At 66.4% G+C, this 19,223-nt stretch overlaps 1 protein-coding gene and 1 long non-coding RNA gene across 8 annotated transcripts; one reads left to right on the top strand and one right to left on the bottom strand.

Annotated features, from left to right (window-relative positions):
- The first annotated feature begins 1,330 nt into the window (after positions 1 to 1,330).
- On the top strand, positions 1,331 to 11,279 carry MIDN (midnolin). Of its 6 annotated transcripts, none has more exons than XM_067734514.1 (9): positions 1,331 to 2,005; positions 3,219 to 3,846; positions 4,887 to 4,974; positions 5,182 to 5,244; positions 7,189 to 7,317; positions 7,401 to 7,706; positions 7,863 to 8,007; positions 8,236 to 8,481; positions 9,219 to 11,279. In XM_067734514.1, exons 2-9 carry the CDS (start codon positions 3,614 to 3,616, stop codon positions 9,494 to 9,496), a joined length of 1,488 nt encoding a protein of 495 aa, XP_067590615.1. In that variant the 5' UTR covers positions 1,331 to 2,005; positions 3,219 to 3,613; the 3' UTR covers positions 9,497 to 11,279. The 6 variants fall into 6 exon arrangements, with proteins under 6 accessions (XP_067590615.1, XP_067590613.1, XP_067590619.1 ...); XM_067734512.1 differs by having other exon boundaries at positions 1,344 to 2,005; positions 7,860 to 8,007; XM_067734516.1 differs by having other exon boundaries at positions 1,506 to 2,005; positions 7,261 to 7,317; positions 7,860 to 8,007.
- Positions 11,280 to 12,369: 1,090 nt separating this feature from the next.
- LOC137222767 (uncharacterized) lies at positions 12,370 to 18,332 on the bottom strand. Of its 2 annotated transcripts, none has more exons than XR_010942583.1 (4): positions 17,926 to 18,332; positions 16,804 to 16,959; positions 16,312 to 16,592; positions 12,370 to 14,643 (listed from the first exon to the last, which is right to left on the bottom strand). It is a non-coding gene; the product is annotated as an uncharacterized lncRNA (long non-coding RNA). The 2 variants fall into 2 exon arrangements; XR_010942582.1 differs by having other exon boundaries at positions 12,370 to 14,583.
- Between the last annotated feature and the right edge of the window lie 891 nt (positions 18,333 to 19,223).

Raw genomic sequence — 19,223 nt, 5'->3', positions numbered from 1 at the left:
CAGGCCCCCTGGGGGATGTGCACGCCTCAGAGTCCGGCTTGGGGACACCTGCGCCCTGACAGCTTCAGGAACAGCCTGTGCTGGCCAGGCTGCGTCCTGGGGTGGGAGGCACCCAGGGTGGGATGGGTCACAGGGCCAGGAACCAGGGGTCACGACCCCTTCTGAGAGTGCAGGCCTTGGGCCTTGTGGGGGCAGGCGGTGCCCAAGGGTTCATCTCCTTCCCAGGAAGGGGTCCCCTCGTGCTTTGAGTGCGCTCACGGCCTGGGACTGCCCCCCATAGCACAGGGATGCTATGAGTGGGAGAGAACAGGCCTTAGGCTGATCTGGCACGTTTATCAACTGGGACTTGCAAAGCCAGGCAGGGGCCACTGGTCTCCTGTGTGTGTGACCCTCAGGGGCCCCATGCCAGGAGACAGCCCACTTCCCTGCAGGCAGACGAACCAGCCCCAGTGAGATCACAGACCCGTTGGAGGTCTCAGCCGCACCCCACCCAGCGCCACCTGCCCACCTGAGGGTCCCACCTGGCCTGTCCCTCCGTGAGCCCTCCAGCGTTCAGATGCTCCGGCTTCAGAGCGCACGGTCCCCTGTGCTGCCTTCCTGCTCTCTGCAGGCAGAGCAGGCCGGGCCCGCAGACCCTCAGCCCGGCCCCATCACCAGGTCTCGGGGCACTCGTGAGAGCCTCCAGTGCTTTGCGCTCACTTGCTTCTCATCTGAGCACTGTTCTGTTTATCTGGCAAACTCCTATCCGTGCCTCAACCCCAGCCTCCTGATCCCTCCCTCAAGCCCAGCCCTGACCCTATGGGGCTGGGAGTGTCTGGGTGTGCCTGTGAGAGGGTGGGGGGCCAGAGGCTGCAGGAGCCCTTGGGTGGGAGCAGGAGGCAGACCTGGAAAGGAGCACAGCCCTGGGAGGGGCCCCCAGGGCAAGGCTGGGGGCGGAGGTGGTCGGGTCAGATAAAGGGAGACACCAGATAAGTGGACAAGTGGCCTGGGGTCCCCCTCCTCTGGACAGAGAGGGAGGGACGACTGAGAGGGCCCTACCCTCAGCCAGGGTCATCCTTAGAAAACCCCTTACACAGGGCGACCTGTAGGGACACACCTGAGGACATGCCAGGCTTCTGCCTGTTAATGGCTGTGTGGCCTCAGTTTACTCACCTGTAAAATGGGTAGGGTGTTACGCCCACCACAAAGGCAGGATACCAGCAGGTGAGCATGCCTGATGGGATGATGGCAATATTGCCAGGCCTAGGTGAGGGCCCCACATCCCCAGGCTCCAGAGTGAGGTCTGCTGTGTTCTCTCACTTCATTCTACTGCCACCCTGCAGAAACTGAGGCTCACAAAGGTCAGTGCCCTACGGGGTCACAAAGCCCAGCGGGCGGTGACTGGATGCACAAGGCAGGCCTGGCGCTGGTGAATCGCTCCATAAATGCCCTCTGAGGTCACCGTTAAGGGATGTAGTTGGCTGGGCCGCCAGGGCAGCTGGCTGGGGCCCCCCCACTGCAGGCAGGTGACCCCAGCCTGTTTTCCTGGACCGAGGCCGCTGACTCAGGCCCCCCTTACCGCTCCCCCACGCGGGCGCCCCCAGGCGGAAGCACTCGGCCAGAAAGGGGGCGGGGCAGAGAATCCAGCTGTGCACCCCGAAACCCCGTAGCACGGGCCGGAGTGCGGGTGCGCCCGAGTCGTCAACGCGGCCGACCGTGACCCCAGGTTCGTAGCATTCAAGGAGCGCCACCCCCTCCCCGTTTAAAATGCGAGATTTAGGGGGCGGGTGGCCCAGGCCCGACGGCGCCCCAGGGCCCTGGCCGGCAGGCAGGGGCGGGGGCCGGCCTGCGTCACCGCCTGCCCGGCCCCCCGCCCCCTGGCCGCCCAAACTCCACCCCGAGGGAAGGCGGCGCGGATAAAGGCTCGGGGGCCGCCCGCTCGGCCCCAGACCGGCTCCGCCACCGCGCACTCAGCCTGGACGTGGGTACACTCAGGACAGTTGGGACTTCGGACTTGCCTCTCCCGGTGAGTGGGGGGCGGGACCTCGCGGGCCGAGGAAGGGGGTTCTCACTCTAGGCTCTTGAGGGTGCCCCACTTTTCTTTGTTCTTTGAGCAGGCAGTGTTCAAAGGTGTCTCCAGCCCTGGGAAGCCCCCCGGGACGTGGAGTGGGAGGCACTCGGCGCAGCCAGCACAGCCCGGGAGGGACCTCTGCCCCCGCCCCGCCCCCCGGGCACTCCCCCTCCCCGAGAGTGACCTTGAGCTAGTTGCCTTTCCGGCCTCAGTTTCCCCGAATGTGAGGCCCCAGTCTCCTGACTTGGAGGCTTCATACCCCTAGCGAGGCTCCCACAACGCCCGCAGTCCCGTCGGACTGCCCCCGTCCCTGGAGGCCTCGGCGACCCCTCCCCGGGTCTCCGGGCAGCGCTCCCAGGTGGGGCCGGCAGAGGGCGCGCCGGCGCTGCTGACTCACCGCAGCCCCGAGCGGCGCGCGCGGGCGCAGCCGGGGACGCCGCGTCACGTCACGGCTCGGGCGGGCGCGAGTCGGGAAGCGGGCCCGGCCCGGCGGGACGGGGGTGGGACGCGAGGTGGCACCGGCGCGGGAGGGCCTCTCCGGCACCGGCCACGTCACCACGGCACCGGCCACGGGGGTGCAGGCCCCGCCCGCAGCTCCACCCCTTGCCGGGGCTTCACGCCTCACGGGTGGGGGGCACCCCGGACCGACCCTCCCGCGAGCGCCCCAGCCTGGGCTCGGCCACGAGGCGCGGGGACAGCGTCCAGCTTCCACTAGCGGCGGCTTCCCGGATCGGCGCTTAGGGAAGGCCCCGGCTTCCTGCTCCTTCGGCGCGCAGCCACTGCCCTCCCCCACGGCGCGCCGCCCCAACCCTGGGTCCCGCGCCCCCCGGGCCGGGCCGCCCGCCCTTTGTTGCGGGCCCGGGCCTTATGAATGGCCGCGGCGGGGCGGGGGTGCGGAGGCGGGCCAGAGCGGCGCCGGCCCCGCCCCTGCCGCGCTCCGCTTGGCCAACGGGACAGGGGCGGAGCGAGGGGTGGGCCCGCGCGGCCACGTGGGGCGGTGCCGCGGGGGCTCCCATTGGCCGGCCCGTGTGGCCGACTGGGCGTTCAGCACGCGCTGATTGGTCGGCGCGGGCCGGCGGAGTAAGTAGTGAATGGGAGGGGGCGGAGGCCCCGCCCTTCGAGACGTTGATACATTATAACTTTTTTTTCTTGTTACTTTCACCCCCAGATCCTCCGGCGGCGACGGCGGCGGCGGCTGTTGCTAAGGGAGGGGACGCGCGGGGAAGCTCGGCCCGAGCGGCAGACGGCCCTGAGCGCGGCCGGCTGAGTGGCGCCCCCTCCTCCGGGACCCTTTCCCGCGCCCGCCGCCCTTGAAAGGAGCTGAGAGTGTAGTCCCCACCCAGGAAGGTGCCCCGACGAGCCGACGCGACTCCGGAGCGCCACTCGGATTTTTGATTCTTGATTCGCCTTCCGCTCCTGGGACCTTCTCGAAGGGAAAGCGCGCTGCCCCCCGCCCTCAGGGGCCCCGAGGACCCCTGTTTGGGGAGCCCCCCCGCCCTGCCCGGAGGCGCGGCAAGAATTGGCGGCGCCCCGCGGACTCCAGCCCCCCAGCGCGGGCCGGGGATGGAGCCGCAGCCCGGCGGCGCCCGGAGCTGCCGGCGCGGTGCCCCCGGCGGTGCCTGCGAGCTGGGCCCGGCGGCCGAGACGGCGCCCATGAGCCTGGCCATCCACAGCACGACGGGCACCCGCTACGAGCTGTCGGTGCCCCCCGACGAGACGGTGGAGGGGCTGCGCAAGAGGCTGTCCCAACGTCTCAAAGTGCCCAAGGAGCGCCTGGCGCTGCTCCACAAAGACACGTAGGTACCGCGCGCCCCCAGCCCCCGCGCCCCCCGGGCCCGCCGCCCCCTCTGGCCCCGGCCCCGGGGCGGGAACAAAGAGCGCGCCGCTCGGGGAAGGAAGGGGGCGGCCAGACGGGGGGCGGGGGCGCGCCGCGCGCTCTCGGGCGCCCTCTGCTCGGCCCTGCCAGTCTTGGCCCCCTCCCCCGCCCGGGGTCGCTGCACAAAGGCGGCTGCGAGGGCGCCTCGGGTCGGGCTTAGGCGGCGTCCCCCACCGGAAGGCAGGAGTCCGGGGCGGCGCGGGGGTCACAGCTACGGGGGTGGGGGGCGCGGCGGCTGCCTCCTCTGCCTGCGACCCGCCGGCTTCCGCATCTGCTCGGCGGCCCCCTCTGCGTCTGGCTGCCTCTCCCCCCACTTGCGTCTCTCTGCCCCCCTTTGTTCTCGCCACCAAGCCCTTCCCGCAGTCTCCCTCTCCCCCCCGCCATTTAAATCGCCTCCAAGCCGGGAGCCCTCCCTCCGCGGGCCTCTGGGGACACGCAGTGTCCATCCCCAGCGGAGGGGCCCCGGTGGGGGAGGGGCGGGAGGGGGAGGGTCTCCTTTGTCTGAGCGGCGGCCGCGGCGGCGGCCTGCGCCAAGGAGGGAGGGAGGGAGGAGGGGAGGCCCGCCCGGCGAAGCCCGGAAAGGCTAAGCGCTTGGCCCGCAGGGACAGCCCAGGCCCCGGTGGTTGAATTACAGGGGGGCGGCCCCAGGGTTGGGGGAGGGTGCCAAGGGACTCGCTGGGCCTAGATGGTGAAAACGTGCCTCGCTGAGGCGCAGAGGGAGTGCCCCCAGTCCAGAGTTGGGGTTCCTTGGAAGAAGGGATCTGCACCGTCAGCAGGGGCTCCCAGGGTCTGACCTCAACCACGCACACACTCAGGTCTCTGGATCTGGAGACCAGGAAGGGATGGGGGTGATGGACGTCTGTCTCTACCTCACGAGCCCAGCCCTCCCCCGCGGACTCCGCTTCCGAGCCCCTGCCTTGTCTCGGTGTAGCCTCACCCTCTTCCTTCCTCCCCACTCAGCCGGCTCAGTTCGGGGAAGCTGCAGGAGCTCGGCGTGGGGGATGGCAGCAAGCTGACGCTCGTGCCCACCGTGGAGGCGGGCCTCATGGTAAATGGCTGGGGCGGTGCGCCTCGAGGCCCCGCACTGACAGGCAGCCCCCTCCCCTGCGAGCGCAGTCCCCTCCCCTGCCAGCACAGTCCCCATCACACACTGGACCCCTTCCCCTCCGGGCCACCCACCCCACCCATCAAGCGGGGCCCTCCCAACCCCGGTGTTCGGGTGCGCCCTCAGGGTCTCTTCTTCCTCTCTCTGTAGTCTCAGGCCTCCAGGCCAGAACAGTCTGTGATGCAGGCCCTCGAGAGCTTGACTGAGACCCAGGTAAGACCCGCGCCGGCCCCCTCCTGGCCCTTGGGGGCAGCAGGCCCAGTGCCCGGCCACTCTGGAGGGCCTGGGGGTTGTTTGTGCCCCCAGCAGGCCTGTGAGGAGGGGAGGGGACGCGCCGCTCCGCCTTCGTGCCAGCTTGGCCTGGTCACCCAGCTTCCTATTCCTCCTCCCCGCCCCCCCAGCACTCACCATCTGACCTTGAGAGCCTTCTCTCCCACGGTGGCCGCCATGGGGGAGGGGGCCTAGCTTTCACAAGCCTGCCTGCGGGGTGACCTTGGCCCATGCTCCCACACCACCGGGCCTGCGTCCCCAACCTCACCAGCCGTGCCGAGGCACTCTCCCCCCTGCCCCACTGTGGTTTCCACAGAGCGACCTTTTTAACATTTCTGATGGGGGGGGAGGGATGGGACTGGGTGATACTCTTTCCGCCTTTCGTGACCCCATTGCGAGGGGTGGGGAGTCACCCCTCCCTCTCCTCCCTCTACCCTTTGTTCTCTGCCCCAAAAGGGGGAGGGGGCGGGGGCGCGCAGCCCCTGGGGCCAGCACAGACCAGACAGGATGTTAGGGAAATATTTAGTAAGTGCCGGGAGGGCGACGAGGAGGAAGGCTGGGGCTGGCCCACACTGGGTTCCCGGTTTTGTTGCAGGTTTTTTCTTTCCTCCTCCTTTCCTCATTTTTCTGGCAGCAGGGCCCTCCTCCCAGGAGGGTGACACAGGCCTCAGCTATCTGCCCGCTGCCAGGGTGGGGGTGGCAGGTCCCCGGCCTCAGGAACCTGCTCAGCGGCTTCCCTTCCTCCTGCCCTGAGGCCCTTGCCCCCTCCCGGCGTTTAGCATCCTGCCCTCACCAGCCAGCTGGCGCGGAGGAGGGGGGGGACCCAGGAGCTGGGTGGTCTGCCGTCAGGAGGAGCAGTGGGGTGGGGGGAGAGCCAGGGTCCCTGGAGTCGGGTGGGGCTAGCGTGTGCTTTCCTGGGGCAGATGTGAACTGAGCTCCCTGCTCCTGGGGGGGCTGTGGTTGGCAGGGGGCCCCTGGGCGTGTTTGGTTCACATCCGCTGCAGGGTGTCTACGTCAGGAGGGAGATGGGAGGCTCTGGGCGGAGTGACTGGGCTCCCAGAGCTGCTTCTCCGCCTGGCACCGAGTCATGCCTGCCCGTTCACCCTCCCCTGGGAGGAAGTTGCAGGGTGGAGTGTGGGGGGGGACACCCCAGCTGCTCTTGGGAAGCCACCCCAGGCCCTTCCTGCAAAGGGCATCTCTGGGGCTGGGGAGGGCGTGTGCACAGGGACTGCGGGGTGGGGGCTGCGCTCGGCCCGCCTCCTTTGCCTTCTCCCCATGGCCCCCAAGCAGGGAAGGTTACGCCAGCCACTGCCAGCAGGGAGGGGGTGGTTCTGAGTCATCGCGGCCTGTGTCACTTCTCAGAAACCTCCGCCCCATCCCTGCCCGGGGAGAGCACGGCACTGGCCGGGCCCCAGAGGAGGGGTCCAGTGCAGATGGGGGTGGTATGCACCCCTCGCCCGCTGCGAAGGGGCTGCCAGACTGAAGGTTCATGTTTGAATGGGCTGTGTTGAAGCCCTGGGAAACTCGGGCCCCAGGGAACTGGTCAGGGTCCCCCCAGCGCCCGCAGAGGCAACGCCTCCCCCTCAGCCTCGGCCCCGCCCAGGACAGATAAATATTTATCTTGAGAAAGCAAAGGTTAGGACAAGAATTTGTCCAGGAATTTCGCCCACTCGCTGTTCCAGTGGCTTAGCTGGGAGGGGGCCTGAGCTAGGCCCCTGCAGTGTTCACAGGCGAGAGAGGGTGGGGTAGAGGTGTGAGGTGAGGGTTCTTTGAGAACAGTGATTGCTGGCTGGGCCCCGCCCCCTCTGGCCTCGGTTTCCCCTTGAAAGAACCAAGCTGGCCAGGGCGGGCCAGGCCCCCGTCTCATCCGCCTCTGTCCCCCCACAGCCCCCAGCGGCGCCCAGCCCGGGCCGGGCTGGCGGAGGCAGCTTCCGGAAATACCGATTCATTTTATTTAAGCATCCGTGGCACCGACAGGGACCCCAGAGCCCAGAGAGGGGCGGCGAGAGGCCCCAGGTCACGCAGCGCGGGGGGCCGGGCCGGGCCGGGCTGGGGGCACCACAGGCTGGAGCCCTGGGCTGACGGGCCGCTCTCTGCAGGTCAGTGACTTCTTGTCGGGCCGCTCGCCGCTGACTCTGGCGCTGCGCGTGGGTGACCATATGATGTTCGTCCAGCTGCAGCTCGCAGCCCAGCACGCCCCACTGCAGCACCGCCACGTGTTGGCTGCCGCCGCTGCTGCCGCCCGTGGAGACCCCAGCGTGACCACCACCCCTGTGTCCTCTCCCTGCCGGCCAGTGTCCAGTGCCACCCGCGTCCCCCCAGTGCCCACTGGCCCTGCACCCACGTCCTCCCCTGTCACGGCCGGCTCCTTCCGCTCCCACTCGGCCTCTGCCACCTGCCCCGAGGTGAGTCTGGGGGAGGACGTGGTGGGAGAACGTCAGAGCCCTGGATACGTCTTTTGTATCAAGGGCCGTCCTCAGACCCTGGGCTGGTGTTGGTCTGGTGGGTGATCCCCTGACCCTGAACCCCAAAGCTCATGTGCCTCCCTCCCCCATCAGCAGATGGACTGCTCCCCCACCGCCAGCACCGGTGCCAGCCCCACGTCCCCCGCCGGGGGCAGCCCCACGTCCCGCTCCCGCAAACCTGGCGCAGTCATCGAGAGCTTCGTGAACCACGCCCCGGGGGTCTTCTCAGGGACCTTCTCTGGTAGGTGTCATGGCGTGCCCTGCGAGCAGTCACGTGAACCCACGCCAGGCATGGGACACACTCCCCGGGATCCCCACGCGTGTGCCCGGCCATACAGCAAGCCACGTGTCCTCATGGGTGGGTGCGAGCGCCCGTGTCACCCAGGGTTCCGCCTGCACATGTGAGACCCGGGCACTGCCAAGGCCTCACGTCCACCACTGGGGTCCTCATCCACACCCCTTCCCGCAGGTACGCTGCACCCCAACTGCCAGGACAGCAGCGGGCGGCCAAGGCGGGACATCGGCACCATCCTGCAGATCCTCAACGACCTCCTGAGTGCCACGCGGCACTACCAGGGCATGCCCCCATCGCTGACCCAGCTGCGGTGCCACGCCCAGTGTGCCCCGGACCTCGCCCCCAAAACTACCTCCTGCGAGAAGCTGGCGGCCGCGACCCCGGCCTCCCTGAGCCAGGCCCGCCTGTGCAAGCCCCCGGGTGAGTGTCCACCCCCACCCCACCCCGTCCTGGGTCTCTCAAGGCCCCTCTGTGCGCCTCTCAGAGCAGCTGAGCCGCTGGTGGCGGGGAGGGGGCCGCCAGCTGCCACTCGCCCTGCTTTGCAGGCGCGTGTAGAGAAGGGAGTGTGTGTGCTGGGGGCACACAGCATCTTTGTGCCCTCCCCGGGGGGGGAGTCCATCCTCACTTCCTCCTCGCCCCCCTCGGGCACCTTCTCCAGATGGTGCGTGGGGCCTCTGTGAATGGGCCAGTCAGGCTGAGGAGGGGGTTAGCTTCCCCCTCCCGCTCAAGGGCGGCCTCCGCCGCCCCACCACCACAGCCATCTCGTTATTCCGGATGCCTCCGGAGTCCTGTAGAACCGTGATGTGGGCCCCCAGGCCCGGTCTCAAAGGGGAAACCAGGGCACAGCCTGAGTCCTACCCTGGGTCACAGAAATAGCCTAAAGGGTTCAAGCTCCAGCTCATTTTTATGCCAGCCGTGTCCCCGGTGCCCGGCTCAGGCCAGCCCCTGCCCTCATGGAGCTCACAGCCTGCTGTTCAGCAGACGTGGAATTAATGACCTAAAGGTCCAGCAGACCCTCTTGACCCACTCACTCGCTGGCGGGAGCGTCCACAAGAGCTGGATCGGGCCTGATGCCCATCTGCTGGGGGTCCTCGCGTTTGGTTGGGGGTCTGGCCTCCAAGGGTCGCTCAGGGTCATGGTCACTGCCGCCTCTGCAGGGGACCGGCTGCGGCAGACAGAAAACCGAGCCACCCGCTGTAAGGTGGAGCGCCTGCAGCTGCTGCTCCAGCAGAAACGGCTCCGCAGAAAGGCCCGGCGCGATGCCCGGGGCCCCTACCACTGGCCGCCCAGCCGCAAGGCCGGCCGCAGCGACAGCACCGGCGGCGGGGGAGGCGGCGGCCCCAGTGAGGCAGCTGGCTTGGGCCTTGACTTCGAGGACGCCGTCTGGAAGCCAGAAGTGAACCCCGACATCAAGTCAGAGTTCGTGGTGGCCTAGGAACCCTGTCCCTCGCCCAGGGTGGCCTGTGAGCGTGGCCCCACGCGGGAGGGCCAGCGGCCGGCTGGTGCAGTGGGGCGCTTCCCCCTCCCGGTTACGCGGCCTTTTTTTTTTTTTTTTTGAAATTTCACTTCCTACCGTGGTTTTCCGAACTCTCCATGGACTTGGGTTCCTGCCTCCTCGGTTTGGCTCACACTGCCCGCCCCTCCCTCCATCTCCCATCCTCATCCCCGACCTGGCCGGGTCCCTCCCGCCCACCTTCCCAAGCTCCAAATATGTAGCAGTCTTTCCAGATGGTTGAGAGCGGAGACAAGGAAGCCGCCCCCCACTTCCGTTCTGCCGCCCTCCCCACCCTTTTCAGGTTGAAGTCAAAAATGTAGATGCCTCATTATGCACTTTACAGACAGGGGAGGGGGCCGCGGAGAGGAGAGGCCCCCACCACAAACCCTGGCCCTAAAACAACTCGGCAGGTGCGACCTTGACCACCAGGGACTGTTTCTCTTCCACATCCGTACTCTTTTCTCTTCCTGGTCTCTCCTTGTCCATTTTTCTTTTTCCTGGGAAAGAAAAGAAAAGCCGTTTCAGGGGAGAGGCTGGCCAGAGCCTGCCTTTCGGTGTGGGCTGGGGTGCGTGGGGGGGGACCCTTTCCTGCCAGGAAAGGAGAGGGAGGGAGGGGTGGTGCCCGCCGCCAGCCTGCACCCCGTCCACGCACTGTGCGACTTCCTTCAGCGCTACCCCACCGCCCCACCCCGTTTTTCTGAGCTTGGGGTATTTATAGACTATTAATTTTCTGACTGAGCCAATAGTGGTTGGGAATCTCTTGAAAAATACGTAGAGCAATGGCTGGGGGGGCGGGCTTGACGCCCCCAGCCCTCCTTCCCCACCCAACCTGAGGGATCTGGGCCTGTGGACTGTGTCTGGGGGCCCTCCGGCAGCTGGGAGGGGAGGGGAGGGGGTGCTGAGCTGTGAAACCCCAGGAGGGGCAACGCTGTGTAGCATTAACCCCCTTGGGGGGGGGGTTCGCTGCTGGTCTAATTTGGACCCTCCCCACTCATGCCCATGCCCCAGGGGCATCCCCCAGGGCAGAGGGACAGACCTCTCCCCCCTTACTGGGGCCATTTCAGTGGGGTGGAGGGTTTTTTTCATTCACTTTTATTTTTTACTGATAAAGGAGATGTTTGGGCCCTGCCCCCCCACCTGTCAGTCTCGTCCTGGCCCCGCCCCTCTGTGCTGCGCAACACCCCTCGCCCTCTGCCTGCCCCTCCCTCCTAGATGAACCCCAAGTCCTCACCCTGCCCCCGATTATGTGTTTAAAGTTAATGGTTTCAGATGTGAACATCTTGTGTTAACTGTAGCTCTGTACATTTTTTGTGGGGGGGGGTGGGCAGGGAGGGGTCAGAGGGTAGGGGTCAAGGATCTTTGTTTTTGTTTTCGTTTTTCCAAAAAAAAAGAAAAAAGAAAAAAAGGGGCGGGTTTGTTTTTGAAGCGCTGTCTTGGATATCTATTTAATGTGTGTTCTGATGGGGTTTTTTTTTTAACGATTTTTAAATAACGTCTGTGCCTCCGCTGGTCTGAGAGTGGAGGCCCCAGGCAGGAACCGCCCACCCCTCTCTGCCCTCTCCAGGGCCCCCCCCAAGAAAGCATTACCCACCCTCGGGGGGTCGGGCTGTGGGGTGTCCCAGCACCTTGCGGGAGTTTCCTGTATGAAAACATGAAATTGGAAAAGAAAACAGCCTCCACAAACACCGTGATTTCAAGGAATAAACAAAATGAAACGAGTGAACCTCCGGCCTGCTCATCTCGGGGGGCGGGGTGGTCTTGGATGTCACAGAGTGGGCTGAGTACGGTAGGGGGTGATCTGTCTCAGGAGGGTCGGGTTGGATGCTGGGGTAGCCCGTCACCCCAGGGAGTGGGAGGTGGAACGTGCTCCCAGGGCGCCCAGCGGGGGGAGGGGCGCGTCCCGGAACAGTTCCCACGCCCCCTCCCCGCTTTGGGGTGAGGGTGGGCAGGAAGCCGCCTGGCGGGGGAGGGAGGGCCGGCCACTTCCCGGTACCCAAGGCCGGAAGTCCTGCAGGGTGTGGGCACGGGGCTGCCAGCCTGCGTGCCCTGGGTGGGGCCTCTCCGTTCTAGGCTCTAAAGTGGGCTGCAGGGGGCTTCCCTGGTAGCGCAGTGGTTGAGAGTCCGCCTGCCGATGCAGGGGACACGGGTTCGTGCCCCGGTCCGGGAAGATCCCACGTGCCGCGGAGCGGCTGGGCCCGTGAGCCATGGCCGCTGAGCCTGCGCGTCCGGAGCCTGTGCTCCGCAACGGGAGAGGCCACAACAGTGAGAGGCCCGCGTACCGCAAAGATAAATAAATAATAAAGTGGGCTGCAGGCGAGCCCAGGGACTCAGTCTCCAGGGAGACCTGGCTGCATGCTCTGCGCCACGGTTTCCCCAGCCCCAGAAACGGGGAAGCAGCTCCACCTGCCCGCCCACGCGTGGGGGGCCCAGCCTGAGGACCCCTGACCCGAGCCCCCCCCGGGGTATGGCGCCAGGCCTCCAGAGCACCCCCTCTCCCTCCCACAGTCAAGCCAGGGCCTGGGGCTGGCGCTCGAGGCCTCCCGATTTGGCTCCACCCCAGCCCTGCGTGGACTCCCTTCGGCCTGCCCGGCCTTGCATTCCAGCGCTCCCCATCCCTGACCATCGGGATTAAGCCTCCGGGCCGTGCCCTACCCAGGAACACCCCTAGCCAGCGCCCCTGCTTTGCCTGGGAACTTCCCCTGTCTGCAACTCCCACCCCTGCCCACCTGAAGCTCCCTGAGGGCCGGGCCAGGTGGCGAGTCCCACCTTCATCCACTTTGGGGCTGGGCAAAGACACACAATCACAACAACACTGAAGGTCATTTCACATGTATTTCCTCACTTAACGCAGCCACCTAAGAGAACAAATTACCCTCCCATTTGGTAGATGAGAAAACCGAGGCCCGAAGAGAAATACCGTTTGCTCCAGAGCACTGGGGTGATTGTTACGTTAGCGACCACCATCCCCGGGCTGATTTCTTATAGCCCAAGACCCTGCCCTCCCAAGCCTCAGTTCTAGGAGTCCCGCCCATGGGGAACGGAAACAGGTGCAGTCCCAGGAGTGTCCTGGGAGCAGCTTGCTAAGGCCTTTCTGTCCCTCCTGCCACCCTGTCACCCCCAAATCATCGCACGCCCACGCCAGGAAGGTAGGATACTCAGGTCAGGCTGATCCCTTCAGACCTTCAGGTCAAACGTACCCGCGGGCCCGGAGGACCGCAGGGTGGAAGTGTGGGTGGGACAGCTCAGGTCGAGCCCCCTGCCCACGCAGCCGGGTCCCCGGAGGTCAGGGCTGTGACCCAGGTGGCCGCTACAGGGCTGGGTGGGAGATGCGGAAGGAGGGAGTAGATGGCGGCACCCGCTGAATCACGGGGGCTGTGTCTGCATGCTGCAGAGCAGGGGGCACTTGGTCTACTGCCGGGGAACTCACTCCACAGGGCGCTGCCTGGCGCCCAGCCCTGGGGTCCGAGGGTCACAGCCCTGCCCGGGAGTCCTAGAAGAACTCCACCCTGGTTGGGTGCTGCGGCCATTAGCCCCTTCCCACTGCGCGAGCCTGAAACGCACACACCTGAGGCGGGGGCTGAGTGGAGAGGTGCCCAGCCAAGGGGGTGCAGCGACCGGAAAGGCAGCACGCCAGGCCACGTGGGCGTGGGCAGCACGGAAAGGTAAACCGAGGCCCAGAGTAGGCAGGGGCCGCGGAATCACAGGGGGCGGGGACAGCCCTGCACCGCCCCCTCCCCCCATTGAGGAAAAAGTTGAATGGGAGGGGGCGGCCCCCGGAAGCCCGCAGGGATGGAAACGCGGCTTCCATGGCAACGCGCCGCGAACCGGGCCTGACGTCACCGTGGGGAGGGCGCCCCGCCCGCCCCCGGCCTCGCGTCGGGCGGCCCAGGCCCCGCCCACTCCTGGGACGCCTCATTGGTGGCCACGTCGTTCGCTCTTCCGCACGCACCAATAGCTGCGCGGGGTTGCCGCCCGGAGGTGGGACTGCGGCGTGGCCCGGCTGAGTGCGCAGGCGCGGCGCGGCGCGGAGGCGTGCGGCCGTCCTCAGTTTGGAGGCGGGATGCGCGCCAAGGGGTCTGACGCCTGCGGCAGCTCCGGGACGGAAGAGGGGGCGTACCCGGAGGCGCCGCACGTGCACCCCCCCATTCTAAGCCGGGCCATTGCCTGTTGCCCCCTCCTCACGACCCCGTGTGCGCGAGCCCCGGGCTGGGGGGAGCGCAGGGCGAGGAGCGGGAGGAGGGCACTTGGATTGAGGCCCTGCCAAAGGAATAGGACTTTGCCAAGGATAGGAAGAGGGAACTGGTGCCCCAGGTGGGGGGCATGGCGTGTGCAAATGTCTGAAGACGTGAAAGCGGGTGCATTTGGGGAACAATTGGGAAGTCCATTTGGGGTCCTAAACCAAAAGGCGAAGGCAAGGACTCGAAAGGGGTGATTCCTCAAGTCTGGCTTGGGGGGGGATGAGATGGGAACCCCAGGGAGGAGGGGCGGGTGGAGAGGGCAAAGGCCAGAACACCCCAGGAGCTTTCTGAACGCTGTGCTTGGGCTTCGGAGAGGCCTGGGAAGGGACCGATGGGGCATTGTCTGAACGTGGCCTCTGGTTCACAGTGAGGTGGTTGGCAAGGGGGCTGCAGGGAGCTCGGAGATTTGGGGGAGGGGAGCAGTTGGAGACGCCCCTGTGCACCTGGAAGCCTACAAGCCAGGAGCCGGGACAGTTGGGGGCCCGGGGGGGCTTATGGCGGCAGGAAGTCCTCATCGCTGCCTGGCTGAGGCGCAGTTTTGCTGTGGCCAGGAGTCCCCTCTGAAAAGGCAGCAGGCCGCGGTCGGCGTAAACAGGGTCGCCTTTGCTGGGTGGCGAGGATGTGAGCAAACCTTTGGTCCGAGGTTAGCCCCTGGGGCTAGCCGGACGGGCAGAGAGCCCTGAGACTGATGGGGGTTGGAGCTGGCGGTGTGGACAGGTGTGGCTACCAAAGTGTGGAGTCCGGACGGAGGCCTGGATCCAGGTGCTGGCTTCTGGGATGATGAGGCGGCTGTGGGCGGGCAATAGAAGGTCACTGGGGTCACGTCTTTCTGCTGGAGGCCAGAGTCCCCTGGGGGCGGCCAAATGGGTAATTGGGGCAAGCTGCACGGTTTTGAAATGCCAAAGGACGCGGTGAGGGGTGGCTTGGGAAGAAGGCAGGGAGGAGCCAGGCCCCTAGAAAGATGAGAGGGAGTGGTGCCCCGCTGGGGCCAACTCCGGCACCCTCAGCACCCGGAGGCTGCCCCAGCACAGCCACCCCTACCGCGCCTGGCGGGAACGCCCTCCTTTCCAGGCACCTTGGGAACGGGAGTCGCCGAGCTACGGCCGAGGGTGCTGGGGCCCCACCCACGGCCGCCCAGACCTGGGAGGGCAGAGGACAGGCAGCCGCCGGTGTCACTCGGGATGGGAGAGCGTCCAGCCCGCAAGTGCGGGCGGGGCCGCTGTCACCTGGGGCCCTTCCACGACTGGAGACTGCCCTTCGGAGGGGCCTCTGTCCTTGGCCTGCTGCCTCTGTTCCCCCCACCCACGTGTGCCCCTCTCCCTGCTCCCTCTGAGTTCTCTTTTCCTGTGCCTTTCTGTTTTCCCCTTTCCGCGTTCCTCGATCTCTGGGCCTGTCTGTATTTCTGTCCAGGTCTCCATCTCTCCCTGGACGTCTCGTCTCTATTTTCCTCCCGTCTCGGTCTCACCGGCTCCTCCTCCTGGCCCCTCCCCCGCTTCCGCCCCCTCTCGGGGGCACCCTCCCTCACCCCCCGCACACATTCCAGCCTCCACCCCCGCCTCGCCGCCCCTCCCTGGGGCCAGCTGCTGCGGCGTTCGGTCCCCGGGATGCTAGGAGTGGGCTTGAGCCGGGGTCAGAGGGCGGGAGCGGGCGGGGGATGGGGAGGGCACCCCCTAACTCTTCTGGAATGTGGGCGGGGCCGGCCCCACGGGGTCGGGGGGAGGAGGTCGCCCGCCGGCAGGCGGAGCCGGTGGCCCGAGACAGCTGGCTACATCTGCCCTGCACACGGCCCACACCCCAGACGCTATCCATAGGCCTCGCGGAAAATCAACACAAGCCCAGACGCCCACGCAGGGCCTCTTACCGCCACCAGACCCAGACCAACCCGTCTCCCCGTCCCACACACGCGCTGCACACCCTCCGCAGTCAACGGGTACATGCCGATCCCACCTGAGTGACAGGCTCCGGCTCTGCAGCACAAGGACCCCAATGCACACCGCCCCCACACCCCCAAACCCGCCCCAAGCTACACTTTGGGGGCCACAACCTCAATCAACAGTGTGACCCTCAAAACCCACTCTCACCCTGGGCCAAGACCTCGCTGACAAAACCCGCAAAATTGAAGGTCACACCAGGCAGCTCAAACTCAGACCCTCAGAGACGCAGCTCAGCCGAGGCGGCACCCAAACCCGCGGACGCTCCAGCCACAAACACTACCCACGCACCGTGCGCGCCTGCAGGCCCAGCCGAGCAGAGCCGGCCACTGGGCTGGGGCAGGTGCAGGGGCCTGTGTGCGCCCACAGAAGAAGTGGGGCTTCCTCCGGCATGGCCGGCGATTCCCTGAGTGTCCTGAGACACGGAGAAAGGAGAGAACAGCAGAGAACTGGGAGCCGCTCCGTGGTGTGTTTTTGTCACCGGCTGCCCTTCCATCACCCCCGCTGATCCCAGGAGATGCTGCTGCTGTGCCCACTTCTCAGATGATGCACCCTAGGCTCAGACAGGAGCCCAGACACCGCCTACCTGCACAGCTGGGCACCGGGCCATCGCTGACACTCCAGGGTGGGATGGTGATCGAAGGCTGGACGAGGTCCATGGGCACCTGTGTCTTCCTGCTTGGGTGTGGGGGCCAGGATGTGGGACTGCTGTGTGCGGCCGCCTGGACACACACAGGTGTCTTCCCTGAGCCTCTGGCAGCTGCCCCAGGGGGGTGTGCTCTCCATGACTGCCACTCCAGTGTTGCCATGGAGATGCCACAGCCCCAGTCAGGGGTGCTTCGGCCCCTCTGTGTGCCTGCAGGGAGCCTGTACGTGGGGCCAAGGTCAAGGGAGCGGACAGGGCATCAGTGGGGGTCAGCTCCTCCCACCCCTGGGGCGGGGCTGTGAACCTCAGCCCTCCCCCCGTCTCGGAAACCCAGGGGGTTGCATCCCCAGCCCCCAACGAGGCAAGCTTTGGGGTTTCCACGAGCACACAGGGGTCTCTGCGCATGCACAGGCCCTGGCGTTTCATACACACCTGACGTATGTCCTCTGCATGAATGCATGTTATTGGTGTGGGCCTCCGGGTGTCCCCCGGGTCCCATTCCACAGCCCGTGTGCCTGCCGTTGATGGGGACTGTAGTCACCAGCAAGGCCGATGCGCTGCCTGGCCTTTGCACTTCTGGGATGGGGGCTGGGGCAGGAGCAGAAGAGTGGCAGCTTCCACATTCCTGGGCCATGAGTCACAGGGAGCTCCACCCAGATGCCCCCTCCCACGTCCCCCTCCGCCAGGAAGACCCCTCCTAGGAACAGGAGGTAAACTGAGGCCAGGGCGCAGGCAGCTGAATCTCCTGCCAATTCACAGTTGGCAGCCACCTAGGGATCTCAGATGTCCCCACCTACTCATGCAGGTGGGAAACGGGGTGGGTGGGGACGGGGGAGTCAGTTAAAGTTAAACTCTTCCTCCTGGCTTTTGGGCTCCTGTAGCTCTCCTCTGCCCTAGAGACCCCGGCGGCTGCTGACAGTGCGTGGCATGTTCCCACCCCAGGGGCATGAGTCACGCCACCAGCCATGGGCACATATGATCTGTGAGTCCCGGTTCCCCCGCGTCATGCACACGCAGTAGCGCTGTCCCCGGCTGATCCCACATCCTGGTTATGCACATGCTTTGGGGTCCACGCACAACCCCTTGTGTTCTTGCACATAAGGCATGACCATGCAAACATGTTTCCATGTGTGCACACGCACACACACACGTGAGTTCTATGCACACACTTCCACAGCCATGTGCACAGGCACACGGCCCCATTTTCATGTTCACACAGGCATGGTCCCCAGAAACCTTGTTTCTCCATCTCTGTACCCACGAGTCCCCTGCCCACGGCACACATGTGCACCACACCTGGCAACGTACACACACATCCAGTCCCCGCTTCCCCCTCCCTGGCTCTGAGCCCCGGGGATCTGGGCCAGGCGGGCGGGCTGGAGTCTCTGCCAGGGCGGTCCCCTTCCGCGCCCGCGCCGGGCGGCCTCCAGGTGCACCGTCCCTGCCCCCGCCTGGCCGGCCGGGAGGGGCCGGTAATTACGCGGCCCCAGGGTTCCCCACCACCACGCGCCTTTCATCCCGTCCACGCCCGACCCGAGCCCAGACGCTCATTACCGCCTCTCGCCCGGTCATTAGCCGGGGTCGGGGGAGGAGCCGGCGTCCGGCGGGCCCGACCCGGCGGGGAGGACAGAGGGGGCGGTGCAGGAGCAAGAAGGCCCCGCCCCCGTCTCCGTGGCAACGCCGGCGCAGCACCGGGGGTGGTCTTCGGCGGGCGCCCGGGGAGGGGCGTCTTGTGAGTGTGCAGACGGGGACCTCCGGCCTAAGCCCCGTCCCGCCGGGCAGGCGGTGAGCACCGCGTGTCCCGGCCGTGAATAGCAGCCTCGCCCCCGCCCGCGGCTATTTTAAGTCCCCTCCTCGCCGACCACCCCCCAGCGCTTGGGCGGAGACTCGAGGGCGGGCCTGAGGGCGGGACGGGAGCCCCTTCCCACGCTGGTGCTCGCGGCCGTCGGCTGGACGGCGGGGCGGGACCGGGAGCCCCCGGCCAGGCTGACAGCGAGGCCGTAGCTCCCCCTTGTGTCCGCGGGGAGAGTGTGGAGTCGCGGCCGAGGGAGCTGGCATCACCTTCCAGGGAGGAAGGTGGTGCCAGTCCCCTGAGACCAGTCCCCCATCTCGCCCCTCACGGGTTCACAAGGTCGTAGGTACACACCGAGTCACAGGGACACGCCGACGTCGGTAGCCGCAGAAACACAGGTGGGCAGACAGGTAACACACCTGAGACGCAAGCACACAGTTCCCACACAATATCCGGTGCAGGCGCACCTGGGGACAGGTATCCATAGGTAAAGGTATGGTATCCATAGGTAAAGTTATGGTATCCATAGATATCCATAGGTAAAGGTCCACACCGTGATGGGAACCCAGGACAGTCGTGGGTACGCATGGAGCCCCGTACCCAGCAACAGGCTCGTAGTAAGTACACGCTTGATAACTGCTGGTGGAATGAATGAATGAACCAGGGAACTTCACAAAACCAGGAGAAGGCAGACTAGGAACCACAGAACAGTGAGGGCGGGGACGGAGGGTGGTGCAAAGAGTGATGAGGGGCCCCGGTGACTGCAAGGACCCCTTCGCCTGGTCTGGGGACAGGAGCTGCCGACCTGACTTTGCTGGGGGAGCAGATGAGAAGGGAGGGGATTACTCCTGGGCTGGGCATGCCTGGCCCCAGGTCCCCTCCATGGGCCCTGGCGGGAGGGCGAGAGCTGAGTGCTGATTCTCTCTGCTCCTTTTAGTAACCGCCCTGCGTGAGTGGCTGACGCAGCAGCCGGCTGTGGCTGACGGGGAATTGTATGGGGGGGGGGGCTGTGGCGTGGGGGGACGAGGTGCGGACATGGCTGCCATGAGTCATGAGCTGC

The sequence above is a fragment of the Pseudorca crassidens genome, chromosome 3 (assembly GCF_039906515.1).
Source record: "Pseudorca crassidens isolate mPseCra1 chromosome 3, mPseCra1.hap1, whole genome shotgun sequence".
In the NCBI taxonomy this organism is placed as follows: Eukaryota; Metazoa; Chordata; class Mammalia; order Artiodactyla; family Delphinidae; genus Pseudorca; species Pseudorca crassidens.
Note: the sequence above shows the minus strand (reverse complement) of the source record. Positions and strands in the feature narration are given on the sequence as shown.

Bases quoted from the DNA above. Each gene is read 5' to 3' on its own strand.
- MIDN (XM_067734512.1), top strand. From the start codon at position 3,614: ATGGAGCCGCAGCCCGGCGGCGCCCGGAGCTGCCGGCGCGGTGCCCCC. The intron at 7,318-7,400 runs GTCACGCAGCGC...CGCTCTCTGCAG, and splicing joins GGGGCGGCGAGAGGCCCCAG to GTCAGTGACTTCTTGTCGGG. The intron at 8,482-9,218 runs GTGAGTGTCCAC...CCGCCTCTGCAG, and splicing joins CCGCCTGTGCAAGCCCCCGG to GGGACCGGCTGCGGCAGACA.